General features: G+C 43.6%; 1 protein-coding gene across 8 annotated transcripts in view; it reads left to right on the top strand.

Moving 5' to 3' along the window:
- Window positions 1-1,316: 1,316 nt before the first annotated feature.
- LOC104590833 (RNA-binding (RRM/RBD/RNP motifs) family protein) overlaps window positions 1,317-22,659 on the top strand; it is an 85,321-nt gene continuing 63,978 nt past the window's right edge. For 2 of the 8 annotated variants that reach the window (XR_016078597.1, XM_088891423.1), the window contains exons 1-2: window positions 1,328-1,732; window positions 2,483-2,705. Coding sequence is in view for 6 of the 8 variants with exons in the window: in XM_088891423.1 (XP_088747549.1) it covers window positions 2,497-2,705 (209 nt within the window). In the remaining 2 variants the exon portion in view is untranslated. Of the gene's footprint in view, window positions 1,733-2,482; window positions 2,706-22,659 lie in introns of all 8 variants that reach the window. The other 6 variants (XM_088891424.1, XM_088891419.1, XR_016078596.1 and 3 more) reach the window with 6 other exon arrangements.

The raw sequence follows: 22,659 nt of genomic DNA, 5'->3' as shown, positions 1-22,659 counted from the left end.
ATAAAGGTACGTGTTGTTTAAGATCCTTATAATCATTTTCAACAAAGGTACGTATTGTTTAAGATCCGTATAAAATGTACCATTATAGTCTTTTTCTTTTGCACAATAGCTGCACCATTATACTTTGTGTTTTATTTGTTTGTTCTTCTTTTCAAATTTAGCTTTGACATTGTTTTAGTCCTGACATAAAAGAATTGCATAGTATTTTCTTGTTAAGTTGCAAATATTTGCATCAATTTTGTGTTGGAGATATCCAGATATTTGCAAAAATATGAGAAGTGTAGGAGAGTCCAGAAGCCGGAGGTGATTTTTTGAAACTAAGGATGACGTAGAGAATTTTATTAGGTTGGTTTGTAATGTCGTTGAGAAAGATGTGGTGGTCGTGGTGGATCCATGGGTGTCTAGGGGTATAGGTTGGAAGAAGACTAAAATGGGATTCTTGGCAGCACTGATTAATAATGGTAATTCAAAAGGGGTCAGCAATTGCAGGAAGGTTGACAAGGGTACCTCAAAAAGCAATTATTTTATTTATTAATATATTATATATTATTATATAATTATAATTTATATAATATATTATATATAAATATATAAATATAATATATATAAATAATATATATGGATCATACTGAGATCGTACTGCAGACTCAATACGACCCATATGATCATGCCAAACTTAGCACAAGTCACAGACCGTCATATTAAGCCAATCTAAATTCATCTTAGGCCACGAGCGGTACGACCTGATTCACAGATTTAAGGGTCAACCGATTGATTGGTAAAGACGTAAAGTCTCTTACTCATTATAGCGGAGACTTACGGTGGAATCCCATCTGGGTTGGGGAGGGGTTACCCTTGTTGTGTATTTGTGTAGCCTCTTGGATCAATCCAACAACTATTCAAGGTTCCTATCAGATAACTCGTATGTCTGTTTGCCTCTACACGTAACACATGAATACAATTCATCGTGCGAAGAGAATATCATCTCTCTCAGTTCGGTACGAGTTCAGCTTCTCAGTTAGGGTAATGCCGGTTCGAGCATATTTTACTGTCTTGCATTGAGAATATTTTTATATTTTTATTTACGTTTTATTTTATGAAGAAATATTTCCGATGCAAAGGTGAAAACGACTGTTAGAAGGGTGTGGGCACAGCTTTGCTATGATAGAAGCCGATCTCGTGACAGTAACGTGATACGCACAGAAAAAACCCTGATGGACACGAGAACCCGCCAATCAAATGCGACCACGTCGGCTTATGCGAGCAAAGTATAACGTTAACGGACCTTTAACTGTTAGCTTAAACCGGACACAAAAGGACGAAAACAATGAAGCAAACTTTCGATCTTCCCTCCCATTTTGGTTCTCTTCCACCGAACCCTAGCCTAGCCCATCTACCGGCGATCTCACTTCACATTGGTGTGCGTGAATGCGGAAGCCACCGGCGGTGAGAGGGAAATTAGCCGGCGGTCATTATCGTAGCCCAAGCCCTACCCTGTTACCAAATCATCGGCGAACAACACCAACCGACATCTGGCAGCGAAGACTCAACTAGCGACCAACGATAAGCTCCTCCTACTGTTCTTCCTTTTCGGCTTCTTCCCTGCAAGCTCCTCTTCCCCCTCTGTATTCCATGTTACATATTTACTTGTTAATTGTTGCGGGTGTGTGGAACGTGGTTTTGTGACTGAGGAAGTCAAGTGAAGAACCCCATCACCAAGTGCTTACTTCGGGTGTGGTTTTGCGCCAAGTTCTGAACTATCATTCTCTCTGTTCTCAATTAATGTGTAGTGTGCATTATCAAACAGAAACTAGATGGAGAGAAAGCTACCCATTTTGTCTGTAATTAGCTTTTTACATCAGTCTCCAGTTTTATGTCTGTAATCAGCTCAGAAACTAGAAGGAGAGAAAGCTACCCACTTTGTCATAGTTTGGTTCTAAGAATTTTTCAATGCTCTTATCCTTGATTTCATATGAGAGATTGAAGTAAAATGTTATCTTCCTCCATCATGCAGAACAAACAAGGAATTTTACTCCACAAAACAATTATGTCATTCAATGACAGAAAGAAGACTCAGAATTTAGATTATTACCTGACTTCTTTATATATGGACTCCCAGAAATGATAGTGTAATAAATTTTCTCTAAAATCTGTCCATGTAACAAGTAGCTAAATGTATCACATTTTCAACAAATGAAATTGAGTTGTTAAACATGAAAGATGGCAGCATATATCATTAATCAATTTTTTTATTAGCAATAAAATATCATTAATTCTATTAATATGTGAAAATAAAAGTTACGCGGACCCCAGATTAGTGGAGTCGTCTCCTCAGTTCCGCTTACAATTCCTATTCCCGTTGTCCAATCATTTCCCTAAGAAGAGAAACCACTCTAATTTGTAACCTAAAAAGAAAGAAACCTCTCATCTGTACTAATTTGCGGGTACGTTGTGCCTTTTCTAATATTAGTAAATCTTCCAGCATCGCAGATACACATGAATCCCGACTCGCAACAGCATTTTGTGTACGGAAGAAGCGACCAAGAACCGTCTCCAGCATTGACGGCGAAGTCACCTCAAGAGGATGAGTCATCGGTAGTCACCCTTCTAGTAAGGCACCTCCCGGAGGCCATCCCTCCCGATACCCTTTCTCGCCTTTTCTCACATTATGGGGCCTTCTCTGTCCGCCCCTGCGCCGGTGGAAGGTATGCTCTTTCTCTCTCCCTTCATTCTTGGTAGTTTCAATCACCCCCAAATAAGTAATCGGCTAACTATGAACAAGGTTTGATGTTACTGCATTGTACGATATATGTCTACTGTTAACCAATTTTAGAGTTATTCACAAAAGAAAGAAAAAAGACTAGTTAATAATATGCATTTCCTTGGCTAGTTTCGGATATCGTGGATGTGGGGAATATTATTTTGTTGCTTGTGGTGTTAATTTTATTTGTAGGGAAAATTAGAAGAAAACAAGCTGGTGAACCCATGGTATATTTTAGTTAAAAATTTGCATTTTATTTCATGCGTTTTATCAGGAAAGGTAGCAAGTCTATGGAGATATATGACATGTTAGGGATTCCTTGTGTCGTGGAAAGTACTTTTTCTTTGGGAGCTATCATGTACTTACTAACTAGCTATAGAAGTGATGCTCTCAACATTTCTCAACTCAACTCCGCATAACCTTGTCTCAACTATATGGGTTTGGCTCCACGAATCCTGTTCTGTTACTCCGCTTTGTTCAATGGGTCTATAGGTGGGAAATTTTTTCAAGAGGATTTGTATTTTCACATTGTGTACCTAGTATTGCAATACTGGATGAGTGGGGAAAAAGAAGAAACTAATAACACCATTTGTTGCTCTAGTGGCAAACGCTTATTTCTAACTTTAAGATTTGGTTAATTTCTCTCTTTTTAGATATGGTCATGCTATAATATGCTTTACCAAAAAATTAAAAAAGCTTTTTACAACAATATAAAAAGCAAGGTTTAAAATGTCGATGTCGGTGGAAATGTTTGTCATCCAAATATAAGAAACATGTTGGAAATGTCGGAAACATCGTATGGAAATATTGTATGCAAAATATAGAATGATATTTTATGAAATGATAAAAGAGAGCATAGGCACATCCTTTTAAATTATTATCTTGTTCCAAATCACTAAACAAAGCTAACTAAGGTTATAGACAAAATAATATGTTCAGGAGTTGCCTTGTAAACCTTAAGAGTTAGAGCTTCATGATAGAATGAGTTAAAGCAAAATTTAAACTAACAGAAAATGTAAATGGTTGTAATTGATCAACCAAATAATCTATATACAAAGAAAAACTAATATTTAACTTCATGCTTGAAATGAGTATTTAGCTAGCTCAAAGTGGTAATTATGTAAGTTAAGTGGGTGATAACATTGTTTTTTTTTGATAATTGAAATGATTTTATAAATCAACAATAAAATAGTACAAAGTCCTCATGGAAAGGTACGAGTTGCAACCTCTCCAGGCTAGTTAAGTACAAATTTCCGAATTAATAACAACTTACATAGAAGCACAAAAAAGATCTTCCCTATATACCCCCTGTTTGGATAGAGCATCAGCCAAAGAATTAGCAGACGTACTAACCCATTTTACCTCAACTCTCATATTGATGGTTAACCACTTTACTTTTTTGATGAGATCTTTGTAGCCCCAAATGGTGGTATCCAAGTTTAGGAGTCACCTGGTTACCACCTGAGAGTCCCCTTCAACTAGGAGATGCTCCACCCTAAGCTGGTTGTCGATCTGAATTCCTTGTACTGCAACAAGTATTTCTGCCCTTGTGGAATCCCCCACTCCCACCGGTCCTGAGAATAGGGAAATTATGTTGCTGTCCTTATTTCTCAGGATACCCCCTATACCTGAAGGCCCGGGATTGCCTTGGCTGCTTTCATCAAAGTTCAGCTTAATGACACTTTCCAAAGGCGGAACCCATTCTGACAGAATTCTATCATTCTTTGTTGAAGTGTTGGCTATTACTAGCCAATTTCTCCACAAATCATCAAAGGAGAAGTCATCAAAGATATCCACAGTTTTCAGCCAAAGGATTGCTCTTGTTAGGATACAATCCTTCATTTCATCTAACCCTCTTTCCTTTTCTAAAAAAATTCTTGCATTCCTTTCCTCCCAAAGAGTCCACAGAGTGGCTGCTCTGACACATCTCCACATGACCTTACCTCTTCTAGTGTGCCAAACAAAGACAGATGGGTTGAATAACAAGCTTAAATCAGAAGGCAGAGACCACCTACCTCCAAATAGACAAAGGCTCCACCTCCATATAGCTGTAGCAAAGGAACAGGAGATCAACAAATGGACATAGTCCTCATTCTCGGCCTTACACAAGGAGCACCAATTTGGGGAAAGACAAAGCGAAGATCTCTTTTTCTGTAAGTTTTCCAAAGTATTGATCTTCCCATAGAAGACTTCCCAGCAGAATACAACAATTTTTGGGGGAATAGGTCGCGCCCAGACTTCTTTGACAGGGAATCCTTAGGAAGAGGGGTTAGAATTGAGGGATTTTAGAAAAGAAGAGCAAGTAAAAGTACCTTGTTGAGCAGGAGAAGAAGAAGAAGAAGAAGAAGAAGAAGAAGAGGCTACAGAGTTAAGGCCTCAAAAACTTAGCTTAAGTCGAGTGAAGCTTTGCATTTATACTATTCTGGCCGTACATAACAATATGTCTACAGAATTACAAAAATACCCCTACGGGTACTAAGTTTGTGAACAGTACATATAATACACCTGTTAACACTCCCCCTCAAGTTGGGGCATAGATATCAATCATGCCCAACTTGTCATAGAGACCTTGATGTCTGGAATGGTTTAGCCCTTTTGTAAATAAGTCTGCTAGTTGGTCTTCAGAGCTGATGTATGGAGTGCATACTTCGCCTGTGATGATTTTCTCTCTGATAAAATGCTTGTCAACTTCAATGTGCTTTGTTCTATCATGTAGTACCGGGTTGGCAGCGATACTGATAGCTGCCTTGTTGTCACAAAGTAGAGTCATGGGTTTACCAAATGGAAAACCCAACTCTCCCAATAGATTCTTTATCCACATACCTTTGGCTACTCCGTGTGCCATTGCACGGTACTCAGCTTCAGCACTGGATCTAGCTACTACGGTTTGCTTCTTACTCCTCCAAGTAACAAAGTTCCCTCCTACAAAGGTGCAGTAACCACTAGTAGACCTTCTGTCACTTTGAGATCCAGCTCAATCCGCATCTGTGTAAATTTCAACCCTCAAGTGTCCATGTTTCTGGAATAATAAACCAGCACCCGGGAACTTCTTAAGATACCGAAGTACTCTCTCTGCTGCTTCAAGATGGGTGGACCTAGGTGCATGCATGAATTGACTGAAGACACCAACAGCATATGCTATGTCTGGACGAGTCATAGAGAGGTACAACAATCTTCCTACAAGCCTCTGAAATTGCTTCACATCCTTAAGAGGTTCACCTTGGCTATCACTTAACTTATGGTTGGGGTCAATGGGAGAGTCAGCTGGTTTAACCCCAATCTTTCCAGTGTCCTTAAGCAAGTCTAGGACATATTTCCTTTGGGAGATGAAGATACCCTTTTTTGATCAGGCAACCTCAATTCCAAGGAAGTATTTGGCAGGTCCTAGATCTTTCACTTCAAACTGAGTGGCAAGGAAGCCTTCAAACTTTGAATTTCATCCTCCCAGTCACCAGTAACAATTATGTCATCCACATATACTATTAGGGCAACCATTTTACCTTCTACCCTTTTTACAAACAGTGTGTGATCTGACTGACATTGCTTGTATCTCCTCTGCTGAACTACAGTATGAAATCTGCTAAACCAAGCTCTTGGTGATTGCTTCAGCCCATATAAAGACTTCTTTAACTTGCACACTTTCTGTTCACTTCCTTGAGCCAAAAAACCGGGGGGTTGAGCCATATAAACTTCCTCTTCAAGGTCACTATTCAAAAAGGCATTCTTGATGTCAAGCTGATGTAGATCCCAATTCAGATTGGCAGCAAGAGAGAAAAGTACTCTAATAGAGTTCATTTTGGCAACAGGGGCAAAGGTTTCTGCATAATCAACTCCATATACTTGAGTAAAACCCTTTGCCACTAAACGAGCTTTATACCTCTGCACAGTTCCATCAGCCCCATGCTTAACAGTGAACACCCATTTACATCCAACTGGAACCTTACCCTTAGGGAGATCAACAAGTTCCCACGTGCCATTCTTATGAAGAGCATCAATTTTTTCCTTCATGGCATTTGTCCATTCTGGTACTGAGAGAGCTTCTGCCACATTCTTGGGAATAGGGATACTGTCAATGGAGGTAAGGAAGGCACGAAATGAAGGTGAGATGTTCTCATAGGAGACAAAGTTGGAAATGGGGTGTTTTGTGGTGCACAACCTAACACCTTTCCTGTGAGCAATAGGAAGGTCAAGATCATTAGCAACAGGGAGATCAGGACTATCATTGGGAGTCAAGTTACTTGAGAGAGTATGATCTTCCCCCGAGGAGTTTGATGGCACTTGAGGTACAACTTCTGGATTCTCCACAGTTCTTGAACTTGGTTGGCCTTTATGATGACGAGAAAAAACATGGAAAGGTGGAGGATTAGGAAGAGAAGGGGGAGAAGGAGAAGGATTAGGAAGAGGAGGAAGCTGAACCAGTTTCTCCTCATGCCTACACTCTCCCTGAGGAGAAACAGGAAAGAAGGGCTCATCTTCAAAGAAGGAAACATCCATGGAGACATAAAATATCCGAGAAACAGGATCAAAGCAACGATACCCTTTCTAAGAGAATGAGTAGCCAAGAAATATACATGGGATAGCACAAGAGTCCAATTTCCCCCGGGTGGGAGATAGGTTTTGGACAAAACACCGACAACCAAAAACATGAGGAGGGATAGAAAGAAGAGGGGCCTTAGGAAAGAGAAGCTGATGTGGAGCTTTGTACTCTAACCAACTTGAGGGCATTCAGTTAATGAAGTATGTAGAACAAAGGACAGCCTCAAGCCAAAATCGTTTGGGAACATTCATGTGGAGTAGTAAACCCCGTGCCACTTCAAGGAGGTGTCGGTTCTTCCGTTCAGCCACACCATTTTGTTGTGGCGTACGGGCACAAGAGCTCCGATGAAGAGAGCCATGTGAAGCAAAGAACTCCGTGAGGTCACTATGAAAAAAACTCTTTTGCATTGTCTGACTGGAATATTTGAATCTCGGTCTGAAATTGGGTGAAGACCATCCACTGAAAATCTTGAATAATTTTTGGTACTTCCTCACGGGTTCGCATTGGATATACCCAAGTGTATCTGGAATAATCATCAATGAAGGTAATGAAGTACTTGTAGCCACTCTCAGAAGGTAAAGTAACAGGGCCCCACACATCAGAATGCACAATGTGAAAAGGAAACTCAGATTTACTATTTCTTTGAGGAAATTGAGTTCTACAATGCTTGCTTAACTGACACATTTGACAAGAAAAATTAGAAACAGACATTGACTTACACTGTTATGGGAAAACCAATTTCAAGGTCTCAAAAGACAAATGACCCAGACGACAGTGCCACAAATACAATTTTACTCTTTTTGAACTGACTCATAGACTCTGTAACATGAAGGCCAACCGTATTCTCCAGCATGTAGAGTCCATCAACCATACGTCCCCTACCAATCGTCCTCCCTGAGGCCAGATCCTGAATCACACAATAGGTAGGGAAAAAAGTCACAGAACAGTTCAAGGAATTTGTAACACTACTGACTGAGAACAAATTCTTAGGGAATTTTGGAACATGAAGAACATCAAAAAGAGTAAGGCCGAGGGGAAGAGAGAGAGTTCCTTGACCAGCTATGGAAGTGTATGATCCATCAGCCAGTCTCACTTTATCTCTTCCGGAAAGAGGGTGATAAGTTTGAAAGTAAGAGGACATACCAGTCATGTGTTTTGACGCTCCAGAACCGATGATCCATGGAGAGTCAAGGTTGTGTGAGGCAGCATGGAAAGCTGTGGCAGGATTACTTGATATGGATGCAAAAGAGGTGGTGGGAGGAGCATCCATCTGGCGAATTGCTCTACCATAAGGCACAATAGAAGTGGAGGGCTGATTCTCCCGAGTAACCATATTTGCCATGTGGTGCTTCTTGGTACCTTGTTGCCCGTGTCTTCTAATTACATATGAGCCTTGCTTCTTAGGTAAATCCTGAGCCCACTTTGGTTTCCTATGAAGATCCCAACAAGTATTTTTGGTGTGCCGGGGCTTCTGACAATTAGTGCACCACAATCTTTCCTTATTCATGATTCTAGGTTTAGAAGTACTCAAAAACACAGGCACACTGCCTTACAGAGCTGTTACAGTCCACAACTAGGCACTTGCTGATTTTCAGTTTCATAGAGAACCAAACACAAACATTGCAGCTGCAGTACTAGGATGTATGACCTACACTGTGTAGGAGTCCACAAAACAATATACGAACTACTCTTGCAGTGTAACCAGGTCTGAATGATCTACAGTTTTGCAACTTCAATACAGTTTCTCAACCAAGAGAGAAAAAAAAACTCAGTAGAAATAGCAATACAAGTGGTGGTGCACCACACCTAATCGGCTGATATCCACTTTCCAGGACAGCTGAACAGTCACTTAGGGTCTAGGGTTCAACCACAGTCCCTTGGAGAGTTGAATAGAGCAACATGCAATCGGAGGAAGGGGAACAGTCCCAACACAAATTTTGGGACATTAACAGTCGTGCAAGAAGAGAGCCATAAACAGGAAAAAAAGTTTCAGTCCCTATGTCACCCGAACTGTGAATAGGTAGAACAGTCATGGATTCGAACTTCTCTTCAGGTCAGAACCTTCCTTCGAACATCTGGGATGGATTTCCATAGACTTCTTAGCTGAGCAACACCAGCTACCAGCACCTAAGGCTGGAAGTTGAACAGTCAGTAGCAAAACCCTTTTTTCTGCGCCAGGAAGTTGAACAGTCAGCTTTCATGTAGCAGAATCCAACTCGACAGTGGAGACAATCCGCAGCACTAGAGAATGCTTCCTCTCCTTGTCTTCGAGCATCAGGACTATAGCTACTACGCAGCAGTGGAGAGAGACCTCAGCTGGTTGTTTTCCAGGCCTGGACAGTCCTGCTCTGATACCATGTTGAGTAGGAGGAGAAGGAGAAGAAGAAGGGAAGAAGAAGGAGGAGAAGGAGAAGGAGAAGGAGAAGGAGAAGGAGAAGGAGAAGGAGAAGGAGAAGGAGAAGGAGAAGAAGAAGAAGAAGGCCTAAAAAACTTAGCTTCAGTCGAGTGAAGCTTTGCATTTATACTATTTTGGCCGTACATAACAATATGTCTACAGAATTACAAAAGTACCCCTGCGGGTACTAAGTCAGTGAACAGTACATATAATACACCTGTTAACATACCTTTTGGAAGAGGAGTCCAAATCTGTTGATCAGAAGAAGTGGGGTCCAAACGGATTCTAGTTAATGAATTAGCTCAATAACACAATTCGAATCACCATCCCTTAACCCTCTTCGAAATCCAAAGTCCCAATTTAAAGATAAGGGGTTTAACGGGCTCGGGAGAAAAGTTGCAATTGGCTCATGTTTGTAAAGGGAAATGGAATAGAGCGAAGGGAAACAATCTTTGAGGGGTTGAGTACCCACCCAAATATCCTCCCAGAAAAGAATAACATTACCAGAACAAGCATCAAACCTGATGAATCTGAGGAAGCGAGGGTGAATACCATGTATAGCCTTCCAAGGTATAGTAAGGGTAGCTCGACGAGATATCCCGGAATCTCAACCATTTCCTGCACAACCATGAATGCTTTCCACCACCTCATGCCATAATCTCTCTCTCTCTCTCTCTCGGGGCCATCTCCATAGCCACTTCCCTAGAAGGGCTACATTCTTCAAAACTATGTTCCCTATCCCTAAACCCCTTTCTTCCTTTGGTTTATTAACTATCTCCCATCTGATCAAGTGATCCTTTTTCACCTCTCTTGGTTCCCATAGAAAGTCCCTCATTCTCTTCTCCAGTTTCTTAGCCTCCCTTAGAGGAATCCTGAACACAGAAAGGAAGTAGGTTGGAAGGTTGGCAAGTGTAGCCTTAATTAAGGTCAGCCTACCCCCTACTGAAATGTAATTCTTTTTCCAAGCCGCCAAGCACTTATCAAATTTCTCCACAATAGGGGCCCATAAATTACTTTCTTTAGGGTTGGCTCCTAAGGGTAGTCCTAAGTATGTCAAAGGCCAGGAAGAAATATTACAACCTAAGCATTCTGCAATGGATTCAACCTCCCTATTCTCCAAGTTTACTCCAGCCACACAATTTTTATCAAGATTTACCTTCAAGTTGGAAACCCTCTCAAAGGTACTTATTAAGATCTTAAGGTTCTCCACTTTGCTTAACTCATACTCTTCACAGAAAATAACAATATCATCAGCAAACTGAAGGTGAGTTACTGGAATGCCTCTGCTCCCTATTCTCCATCCCTTTATTTGGCCCCCCTCATCTGCTTTGGAAATCATCCTACTAAAAACATTAGCAACAAGTGTAATGAGGAAATGGGAGAGTGGATCCCCTTGTCTTAAGCCTCTATTGGCTGGAAAAAAGTCCTTAACCATCCCATTCACCAGCACTGAATAACGACAAGAGTATAAGCAACTTCTTATCCACTTACACCATTTATCCCCAAAACCACGTATTCTCACCATCTCCAGCAGGAAATTCCAATCCACTAAGTCATAGGCTTTCTCCAAGTCCAGTTTGCAAACAAATCCTTTCCTGCCCGATCTCCTTATCTCTTCCACACTCTTGTTTGCAATAAGGATCTGATCTGTAATTTGTCTATCCTGAATAAAGGCTCCTTGTGCTTGGCTAGCGAGAGAGGGGAGAACAACTTTGATCCTCCTAGAGAGCACTTTTGCCAGAATCTTGTAAATGCTTGTCACCAGGCTAATTGGCCGAAAATCTTTGGGGTGTCTGGCCTCATTCTTTTTGGGAATTAAGGCTATAAAGGTGGCATTGATTTCAGGACTCACAAAGGTTTTATCCTCAAATTCTCTAAATACTCCAATTAAGTCTTCTTTGACTATGTCCCAACAGTCCTGATAAAAAGCCATTGTAAATCCGTCAGGGCCCGGTGCTTTAGCCCTATCCATAGAAAAAACAGCATGTTTAATTTCCTCTTCCTCAATCATTCTTTCCAGCCATCCCTTATCTGTTTGGTTTAAAGTTGGCCAATTCTCCTTCCATACTATTAACCGATTCTCTAATGGTCTTTGATAGATGGATTTGAAGTGATCCACAATCCTACTGGCAATCTCCTCTTGAGAGGTTATCTCCACACCCTCAACCTCAAGCTTTAGTATCAAAATTTTCCTTCTTCTCCCATTAGCCAAATCATGAAAAAATTTGGTATTCCCATCCTCTTCCTTGATCCACTTATGTCTGGATTTTTGTCTTCAAGAAATCTCCTCCCTCAACAAAGTCTCCTCTAGCTCATTTTTCAGTTTCTTCCTCATTTCCCTGTCTTGCTCATCCATCATCCCTTGGGATTCTTTTGCATCTAACTCCTCAATCTGAACCAATAATCTAACTTTTACCTCCTCCACTCTTCCAAAATGAACCTTATTCCATTCTTTTAATTTGCCTCTCAACCTTTTTAGTTTTTTGTGGAATCTAACCCCTTCCCATTTCACTTCTCTCAATTCTTCATTCCACCATTCCTTAACCTTAGGCAAGAAGTCCGGGTGTGTCAGCCACATATTTTCAAACCTGAATGGTCTAGGTCCATTGCCAAGAGGTTCTTGTCCTACTTCTATAGGGTAATGATCAGAGGTTATCCTAGGTAGAGCCTTAGCCACCAAACCTCTCCAGTGGCTCTCCCAACCCTCATTAAATAGGAACCTGTCAAGCTTTGAGCAGATTGGGTTTTCTTGGAAGTTGGACCAAGTGTAGGTAGCCTGTAGTAGAGGAAGCTCCCGTAATTCACAGGAATTTATGAAGTCATTGAACTTCCTCATACTAGTTGTAATGGCCTGCCTAGGATTATTTGACTCATTTGTGAATCTTATTGCATTAAAATCACCCCCCAAACACCAAGGACCTTACCACAAACCTTGAATCCCATGAAGCTCCTCCCAAAGCTCATTCCTCTCTCTGTAATTATTTGGACCATACACATTTGTTAGCACCCAAGTAAATCCATCTTCCACCATTCTGAATTTTAGGGATACAGTGAAGTTTCCTATTAGCTCCTCTACTGGTTCTCCGAAGTCCTCCCTCCACAAAGTTATTATTCCCCCCGAGGCTCCCCACGACGGAGTTGAGCACCATCTTACCCCTCTTATTTTTCAGATCTCCTTGACCCACCTTCTATCCAGTTCAGCTAATTTTGTCTCCTGCAACATCACAATATCAGGTCTTTCTCTTCTAAGTAACTGTTGAGACCCATCCAGAACCCACTGGGGAAGTGGAGCAGGCCACCACCCATCAGCCATTCACAAGGAGACAGAGAGGACAGGCGACAGAGCCCCAGAATTAGTTACACTCAAAGTTGGTTACTCTGCCGCCAGAGGATATTCCATCCATGTTATCTGCCAGAGTTAGTTACCCAGAAATTATAGGATATTCCCTCTGATATTACACCTGTAGGCCAGCTATATAAGGCCATCATCATATAATGAAAGCAATGAATGATTCTCCTTTAATTTTCTTCTCCTTGAGTCCAGTTTATTCCTTCCTTCCCTTCTCCTTTTTTCTCTCCATCTTCTGTTTCAGGAGGTCAAGCCCCTTCGAAGAGGCTTCCGAGGTGAGCGGAAACTCACCAAGTTGGTATCAGAGCCAAGTCACAGACCAGCTATGCCGCAGACAAGATCCTCTACCATGGAAGATAGAGTCGACCAACTTGAGATTGGGTTCCACCAGGTACTGAACGAACTCAGGGATCTCAAGGTGGTCATCTCTAACCTCACCTCTCAACAACAGTCCGGCGAGACCAGTCATCCAGCAGGGGCTGACGCCTCTGCTTCCGGTAGCCAAGGAACTGGGTATTACCCCGTCGGAAAGGTCACTAAAATCAATTTCCCCAACTATTCCGGTGGAGATCCCATTCCTTGGATTTTCAGAGCAGAGAGATTCTTCGAGTACCATGAAACCCTTGCACACCAGCGCGTCGCCATCGCCTCCATTCACCTAGAAGGAGACGCTATTCTCTGGCTCCAGTGGTATCGACAAACCCATCCTCAGGTAACTTGGGCGGAGTTCACGGAAGCTTTGTGCATCCGTTTTGGGCCGACGACGTTCGTGGATTACGATGAACTCCTCACTCGACTAAAACAGACTGGGATGGTAGCAGACTACCAACTTGAGTTCGAAAGAATGGCGACCAGGGTACATGGATGGCCGGAGAAGGCCTTGGTAGGGTGTTTTGTGGGAGGTCTCAGAGAAGACATCCGCCTGGAAGTGAGAGCTCTTCGACCAGCGACAGTCATGGCGGCGGTGGGTATGGCTCGCCTGCAAGAAGAGAAGATCGATAGTATGCGCAGAACCAACAATCTATCCTACCCGAATGTGAGGGTTCCCTAGCGGGCCGAACAACAACCCATGAAACAAGTTGGGGATTCTCAGAAGCCCATTTTGCCCAGGCCCACTGTGCCCTTCAAACGCCTCTCGTGGGCTGAGATGCAGGCCCGATGCGAGAAGGGCCTCTGTTACAATTGTGATGACAAGTTTGGACCGAGCCATAAGTGCAGAGTCCAACGAGTGTTTCTTCTTCAGACAGAGGAAGAACCGGAGGGGACCGTCCCAGAACACATAGAAGACTGTGAACTGATCTCAGATGAACCTAAACCTGTTGGAGCCGAGATCTCCTTACACGCCCTCATGGGCCTCAACCCTCTTCAGTCCATGCGAGTAGAAGGAAGGTTGGTGGGCCGATCTGTGATGATCTTGATTGACAGTGGCTCTACCCTGAATTTCATCACTTGCCGATTAGGCAACTAGGTATGACTATACAACCCACTCCACTCTTTTCGATCTATGTGGCTAATGGAAGTCAGATGTTATGTGATGGTGTGTGCAAGAAGGAAAAGATCCTTATACAAGGCCACAATTTCGTGGTAGATCTCCACCCATTGGATTTCTTAGGGGCTGATATTATTTTGGGAATTCATTGGTTACGTGGCCTAGGGCCTGCACTTTGTTATTGGGCCAAAATGACAATGGACTTTTATCAGGATGGTCAGACTTGCCATCTACAAGGGGTGCGGCCTCCTAGTCCCCAAGGTGATACTGTAGCTTCCATGTTACGGGCCTCCAAGGATACTGGACAGCCCTTATTTATGCACTTAGGCATGCAGCCCACAGTTCCAACTTTAAACAATCAAGGCTGTGACCAACCCACGGAAGCCCAACACGAGGCACTACGATCGATACTCGATCAGTTTGGTGATGTGTTCAAGGAACCAAGCCAATTACCTCCACCCCGGGCCCAAGACCATCAGATACCCCTCTTACCAGATTCTAAACCGGCCAATGTGAGGCCATATAGATAACCCTATTTCCAAAAGCTAGAAATTGAGAAGGCGGTAAGAGAGCTAATGAAGAAGGGGCATATACAGACCAGCACCAGCTCATTTTCGTCCCCTGTACTCCTAGTAAAAAAGAAGGATGGTAGTTGGCGGTTTTGTGTAGATTACCGGGCCCTGAATCAGATTACAGTGAAGGACAAGTTCCCGATACCCCTCATTGATGAACTGCTGGACGAGTTAGGAGAAGCACAGGTGTTCTCCAAACTTGACCTGCGATCCGGGTATCATCAGATCTGGGTTCACCAGGCCGACATCCACAAGACAGCCTTCAGAACCCACGATGGCCATTATGAGTTTCTGGTTATGCCGTTTGGACTCACCAACGCCCCCTCCACCTTCCAGGCCCTCATGAATGAAATTTTTAGGCCATTCTTAAGGCAATTTATTTTAGTATTCTTCGATGACATTCTGGTTTACAGCAAGGATTGGGACATCCATATGGAACATCTAAAACTTACCCTCACCACTCTAAGGGAGCATCAATTACATGCCAAAATGACCAAGTATTCTTTTGGACAAAAACAGATACAATACTTAGGCCATGTGGTTGCAGCAGGGCGGGTCATGGCAGACCCAGAAAAGATAGATGCCATCCAAAAATGGCCCAAGCCCACTACTGTAAAGGCTCGCAGGGGTTTCCTTGGGCTTACCGGGTACTATAGGCGCTTCATTAAGGGGTATGGGCTCATGGCCGCCCCTCTAACGCGTCTGTTGAAGAAGGATTCTTTCAGCTGGGCTGATGAGGCCCAACGGGCCTTTGAAGACTTGAAGACAGCAGTTTCGAGCCCTCCAGTCCTCACTCTTCCGGACTTCACCCAGCCCTTTGAGATAGAGTGTGATGCCTCAGGTGCAGGGGTAGGGGCCGTCCTGATGCAGAAGGGACAACCCATTGCTTACTTCAGCAAGGCCCTATCAGCCGCTCACCAGAACCAGTCCACTTATGTCAAGGAGGTGATGGCAGTCCAGAAATGGCGTACATACCTATTGGGACGCCAATTTATCATAAGATCAGACCAACAGAGTCTGAAGTATATAGCAGAACAAAGAGTGCACACCCCAGAGCAGCAAAAGTGGCTTAGTAAACTGATGGGCTTTGACTACCGAATAGAGTAAAAACCTGGGCCCGCCAACAGGGTAGCTAATGCCTTATCGCGGGTAGAGGAGCCGGCCCAACTAACCTACTCTCAACCCAGTTTTCCCTTGTTTGAAGCTATACGGCAAGAGGCAAGGTTTGACCCGCAGCTGCAGGACATTAGGGAAAAATGGAGGCAGGACCCTTCCCAGCTTGCAAGTTACGAAATTGTAGGACCAAACCTCTTCTTTAAGGGCATGTTCGTGATTGCTCCAAATTCCAGCCACAAAACTGAACTATTGAAGTTGTTTCACGATTTCACATTGGGGGGACATTCAGGAGTGCTAAGGACTCTAAAGAGGCTCAGCAGCCACTACCATTGGGTAGGAATGCGCAAGGACGTGTTACACTATGTATCTGAATGCCAAACCTGTCAACAACAGAAATACTCCTCATAGTCTCCCGCGGGCCTTCTACAACCCCTCAAGATTCCAGAGCAAGTATGGGAAGACCTCTCCATGGATTTCATCACCGGACTTCCCCGTTCTTTAGGGAAGGAGGTTATCATGGTAGTAGTTGACCGTCTCATCAAGTATAGCCATTTCTCTGCCCTGCCTTACCCTTACGCTGCAGCAACGGTGGCTAACATCTTCATACGGGACGTCGCAAAATTGCATGGGACACCAAGATCCATTGTCTCGGACCGTGACCTTGCCTTCCTGAGTTCATTCTGGAAGGAATACTTCCGATTGCAAGGAACCCAACTGCACCCATCCACAAGTTACCACCCCCAGACGGATGGACAGACTGAAGTTCTTAATCGGTGCTTAGAAGCCTACCTGAGATGCTTCATAGGGGAGAAGCCCAAACAGTGGGCCCACTGGCTTCTGTGAGCAGAATACTGGTACAACATGACTTATCAGTCAACGGCAGGAATGACACCCTTCAAGGCTCTATATGGCAGAGAACCTCCTCCCATATTACCTTATGAATTTGGGTCGGCTAAGGTGGCAGAAGTAGAGACTCGCCTACTGGCAAGAGACGAGATCCTTAGACTGCTCAAGGCCAATTTGACTAAAGCTCAACAACGGATGAAGGTCTACTATGACTCTCACCACCGCCCACTAGAGTTTCAGGTAGGTGATTTTGTCTACCTTAAGCTCCAACCTTACCGCCAGGTCTCAGTGGTGAGACGGGCTGGGCACAAGCTAGCTCCCAGATATTATGGGCCCTATAAGGTGCTGGAGAGAGTGGGCCTTGTTGCTTACAGATTGGACCTCCCTGCTACCTCGAAGCTTCACCCGGTGTTTCACATCTCACTTCTCAGGAAAGCTGTGGGGAATCATACCCCTATCTCATCCAACTTACCCCAATTTACAGAGGAAGGGGACATTTATACGGAGCCTATCAAGATTGTGGATTTCCGATGGGTTCGGCGAGGAGGGCAGGTTGTGCCAGAAGCCAAGGTTGAATGGGCTGGACTGCCTCCAGAAGATGCCACTTGGGAACCTTATCTGAGGCTGAATGAGAGGTTTCCCAACCTAGACCTTGAGGGCAAGGTCAGTGCTAAGGGGGGAGGAACTGTTGAGACCCTTCCAAAACCCACTGGGGAAGTGGAGCAGGCCGCTACCCATCAACCATTCACAAGGAGACAGAGAGGACAGGCGACAGAGCCCCAGAATTAGTTACACTCAGAGTTGGTTACTCTGCCGCCAGAGGATATTCCATCCATGTTATCTGCCAGAGTTAGTTACCCAGAAATCAGAGGATGTTCCCTCTGATATTACACCTGTAGGCCAGCTATATAAGGCCATCATCATATAATGAAAGCAATGAAGGATTCTCCTTTAATTTTCTTCTCCCTGAGTCCAGTTTATTCCTTCCTTCCCTTATTTTTTCTCTCCATCTTCTGTTTCAGGAGGTCAAGCCCCTTCGAAGAGGCTTCCGAGGTGAGCGGAAACTCACCAGTAACTCCTTAATCGATCTCCTTTTTCTAGCACTATCCAAACCCCTTACATTCCAGCTTATTATCTTCATTACCTCTCAACAATTTAGCCCTCCATTAAAGTGTCCTTCATTTAGAACCCCTCTTTCTTTCCCCTCTACCACTGAACTCCTAATTCCTGCCTCAATCTATTGGTTCTTGCCTCTGATTCATGGCTTTTTGGAGCCACCTCTGACATTTCCTCCTTCTGTTTATATTCCTCTAGCAGGGCACAAATCTGCTCCCAAATCCATTCCAGCTCCTCTTGTTTCCTTTCTAACAAGCCAACTCTCTTCTCTGATTGGACTCCATTATTGTCAATGGCCACTTCCTTACTACCAATTAGTTGGTCTGGTCGGGATTCCAGGACATCTGTTACAGGCAGAGAACCCAAATTAGTATCTAAACCCAAATGGACAGGCTTACCTGGAATTAGCAAAGGTGGTTGCATGTGGACCGACTGCTGGGTATCAATTCTTGAAGTCAGGGCTAGGCCCTTCCCATTTTTCGGACTCAATTGTGGAAGCGGACTAGGTACAACCAATTCTTCCTCATCCTCTACAGTTAGGAAGGCTTCACTTCTCTTTCCCTCTGCGTAATTCTTTTTGTAAGGCTCCAAGGATGATTCCTATCTCTCTGGCCTGATGTCCTGACTAGGCTGCACATATGGGATGGACTCGTCTATTGGTTAGGATGCACTCTGCCTTACCTCTTTCTGTGTTCCCAACTCCACCTGTCTTTTGTATAGCATACCCAGATTGGGAGAGATCTATTCTCCGCTGCTAAGGCTCACTCTTCTTTGCATTTTGATAGTACCAGAATCTTGCAGATCCGTCTCCTCCTCGAGGAATAACAGTTCGGTGTTTAGACTACCCTCTTCCAATATATCTCTTGGCTTTTGGAGATTGATACTTCCCAAGCTAACATTTTCTTCAAAATCTGAACCGGAAACAGCAAAATCTTCATTGTCTGTCAATCTTTCCGAATCAGAGTCAAAGACCTCATTGCTCTTCACACTCCTGGGATTACGGCGATCCTGTTCCTTAAGCGGCAACTTCTTTGAGGGTCTCCACTGTAACGAGCTGGAGACCTTCGCTGAACTATCTTCTTCACCTAAGTAAGCACTGTCTTCAACAAGGTCTAAATCCCGCCGTTTTCTGCTTCTAGTGTTCCGCCTATCCAAGGGTAAATGGTTTTCCTTCTCGGTTGAAAGCCACTGTAGCGACGAAGTGGCCGAACCTGCAGCTGGTGCGCGGAAATGTGAGGAGGGGCTAAAGGGAGAAGAAAATAGATGGTTTTTACCATCTATTGGAGGCTCCCTCTTCCCAAGCACGTTTGACTTAAGTGAGTCATGTGCCCTCTTTAAGTGAGGCTTGATCTGGGCCGACTTAAGAGGACACGACCCACGCTTGGTTTTTTTAACAGGCCCAACACTTTTTTGAGGCCCACGTGTGCTAACTGGCACGTGAGGCTTTACCACTTCACACTCAGTGCCTGGGACACCCGGCTCAAGTTCACCCTTTTTTGGTTCGACCTGGTCTGAAACCTTTAATCTTCCTTCATAACTTGAATTTAAAATCTCCCTCTTACCGCCTTTAACTATCTGCGCATAAGAAATACTGCACTCCCTACTGATAGCTTGCACTCTGATAGAATTCAGGTCTGCCTTAGAGTTTGGCCTGACTGAGTTCAGTTATGTAGAAGAAGAAAAGGTGATAGATAGATAGATAGAGATAGATAGAGATAGAGAGAGATAGAGAGAGAGAGAGAGAGAGAGAGAGAGAGAGAGAGAATTCTGGTTCGAACTGAAAGAGTCAACTTGACTTCTCCTAGTCGGCCAGTAAGTATTTATATTATTATTAAAACATAACTGAAAAGACCTATGTGCCCTTACATAAGTTAAGAGCACTTGTTCCAACACAACCTTACAGATCAGCAACATTAATCAAGGTATAAAGACAGAAATACCCCTACGCTAACACTCCCCCTCAAGCTGGTGAGTATATATCATATACTCCCAGCTTGTTACATATGTAGTCCACTCTTCCCCGACTCAAGCCTTTTGTAAATAAGTCAGCCCACTGATTTCCTGTATTAACATGTGTAGTGTCTAGCTCTCCATCCAGCACCTTCTCCCTCACAAAGTGATTGTAAACCTCAATGTGCTTGGTCCTTTCATGAAACACTGGATTAGAGGAGATATGAACTGCAGCCTGATTATCACAATAGAGCTTCATTGGAGTGTTAATGTTGTACCCTACTTCTTGTAGAAGGTTCCTTAGCCACACTAATTCACAAGCGGTGTGCGCCATAGCCCTATGTTCTGCTTCGGCATTGCTTCTTGCCACAACCGTCTGCTTCTTACTTTTCCCTGTTACTAGGTTACCTCCCAGAAATGTGCAATAGCCTGTACTAGACCACCTATCAGACATAGACCCGACTCAATCAGCATCAGAATACCCTTCTATTTCAAGTTTTCCCCCACTCTTGTATATCAGACCGCGACCCGGAGCCCCTTTTAGATACTTCACAATTCTCAGAACTGCATTCCAATGAGGAATCAGAGGTTTTTGCATGAACTGGCTTACCACACTAACTGCAAATGAGATGTCCGGTCTGGTGATGGTTAGGTAGTTCAGTTTACCCACAAGTCGTCGGTATCTGCCAGGGTCTTCAAACACTTCACCCATATCACTGCTTAGCTTGGTATTTGTGTCCATGGGTGTGTCAGCTGGTTTGGCACCCAATAGGCCTGTTTCTTCCAGCAAATCAAGCACATACTTCCTCTGGCACAGGTTAATCCCATACTTGGATCTCGCTACCTCTATCCCCAATAAGTATTTCAGTTTACCTAGATCCTTTGTCTGAAAGTGATCCTGCAGATAAGTCTTCAGCCTGTCAATACCAATGTTATCACTCCCAGTAATAACAATATCATCTACATACACCACTAACAGTATTTTTCTTCCCGAAAAGTCATGACTAAATACAGAATGGTCAACTTTGCATTGTTTCATACCAAACTTCTTTACCACCTCACTGAACCTACCAAACCATGCTCGAGGAGACTGTTTAAGCTCATATATAGCCTTCCTTAGTCTGCACACCTTACCATCCTCCCCCTGAGCAACAAACCCTGGAGGTTGCTCCATGTAGACCTCCTCGAGTAAGTCACCATGCAAAAAGGCATTCTTGATATCAAGCTGATATAGTGGTCACTCATACATGGCTGCAAGAGAGATCACAACACGAACTGACCCTATCTTAGCAACCGGTGAGAAGGTCTCTGTGTAGTGAGGTCCCAAGTATAAACCCATTTACAACCAACAACTACCATCAGGCAGATACTTAACCGTATAAACCCATTTACAACCAACAACTTGCTTCCCAGGAGGAAGAGCAGTGAGGTCCCAAGTATGATTATGATGAAGGGCTGAGAGTTCTTCCATGGCACGACACCACCCCGGAGAGGCAAGGGCTTCCTGGACATCTTTAGGAACAATAACTGATGATAACAAGGTAACAAACTGGCGATGGGAAGCGGAAAGGTGAGTAAGAGAAACATAATTAGAAATGGGATGAAGGGTTTAAGTGCGTTTACCTTTCCGCAAAGCAATGGGTAGATCAAGCTCAGATGCTAAGTGCGGGTCTGGTGCCGGATCCGTCGACGGAGATGTAGCCGAAGGAGGAGTAGCTGGTGCGTGTGGGCGATGTGTATACACATAACGGATAGGTGGCGTTCAACAAGTGGTGGCACCGGAGGCAAGGATTTGGTCTTGATTGGAACAAAGGAAGGAGGATCGACAACGGGAAGTGGAAGAGGAGGAGGTGATGAGGAGGAAGAAGCATCACCGGACCCCAAAAAGAACGGAGTAGACTCAAAGAAATTGACATCAACACACACAAAGGACCGTCGAGAACTAGGATGGTAACACATGCCCTTTCTGGGTCCGAGAATAGCCAAGGAAGATGCACTTGAGAGAACGGGCATCGAACTTGTCATTCCCGGGACCCAGATTATGGACGAAGCAGACACACCCAAAAACTCTTGGCGTAAGAGGGAACGGAGACAAAGTGGGAAACAAGACCTGAAATGGAGAATGACCATCAAGGATGAACGTGGGCATCCGATTAACCAGAAAACAAGAGGTAAGCACTGCATCATTCCAAAAGGGTTTGGGAACATGCATGTGATGCATTAGGGATCTTGCTGTTTCAAGGAAATGGCGATTCTTTCTTTCAGCCACCCCGTTTTGTTGTGGGGTGTAGGTACACGACGTCTGATGTATAATGCCGTGTTGGTCTAGGTATTCCTGAAATGATGAGGATAAATATTCGCGGCCATTATCAGAACGAAACACTTTGATGTGGGTACCAAATTGGTTATGAATTTTAGCATAAAATTTTTGGAAAATGGTAAACAATTCACTTCTTTCTTTCATTTAATAGAGCCACGTCATCCTTGAAAAATCATCCACAAAAATGACAAAATATCTGTATCCATTA

Source organism: Nelumbo nucifera, chromosome 7 (genome assembly GCF_055504915.1).
Source record: "Nelumbo nucifera cultivar China Antique chromosome 7, China Antique-T2T, whole genome shotgun sequence".
Taxonomy (NCBI): Eukaryota; Viridiplantae; Streptophyta; class Magnoliopsida; order Proteales; family Nelumbonaceae; genus Nelumbo; species Nelumbo nucifera.
The sequence above is the reverse complement of the archived record's forward strand: the minus strand, read 5'-3'. Positions and strand labels throughout refer to the sequence as shown.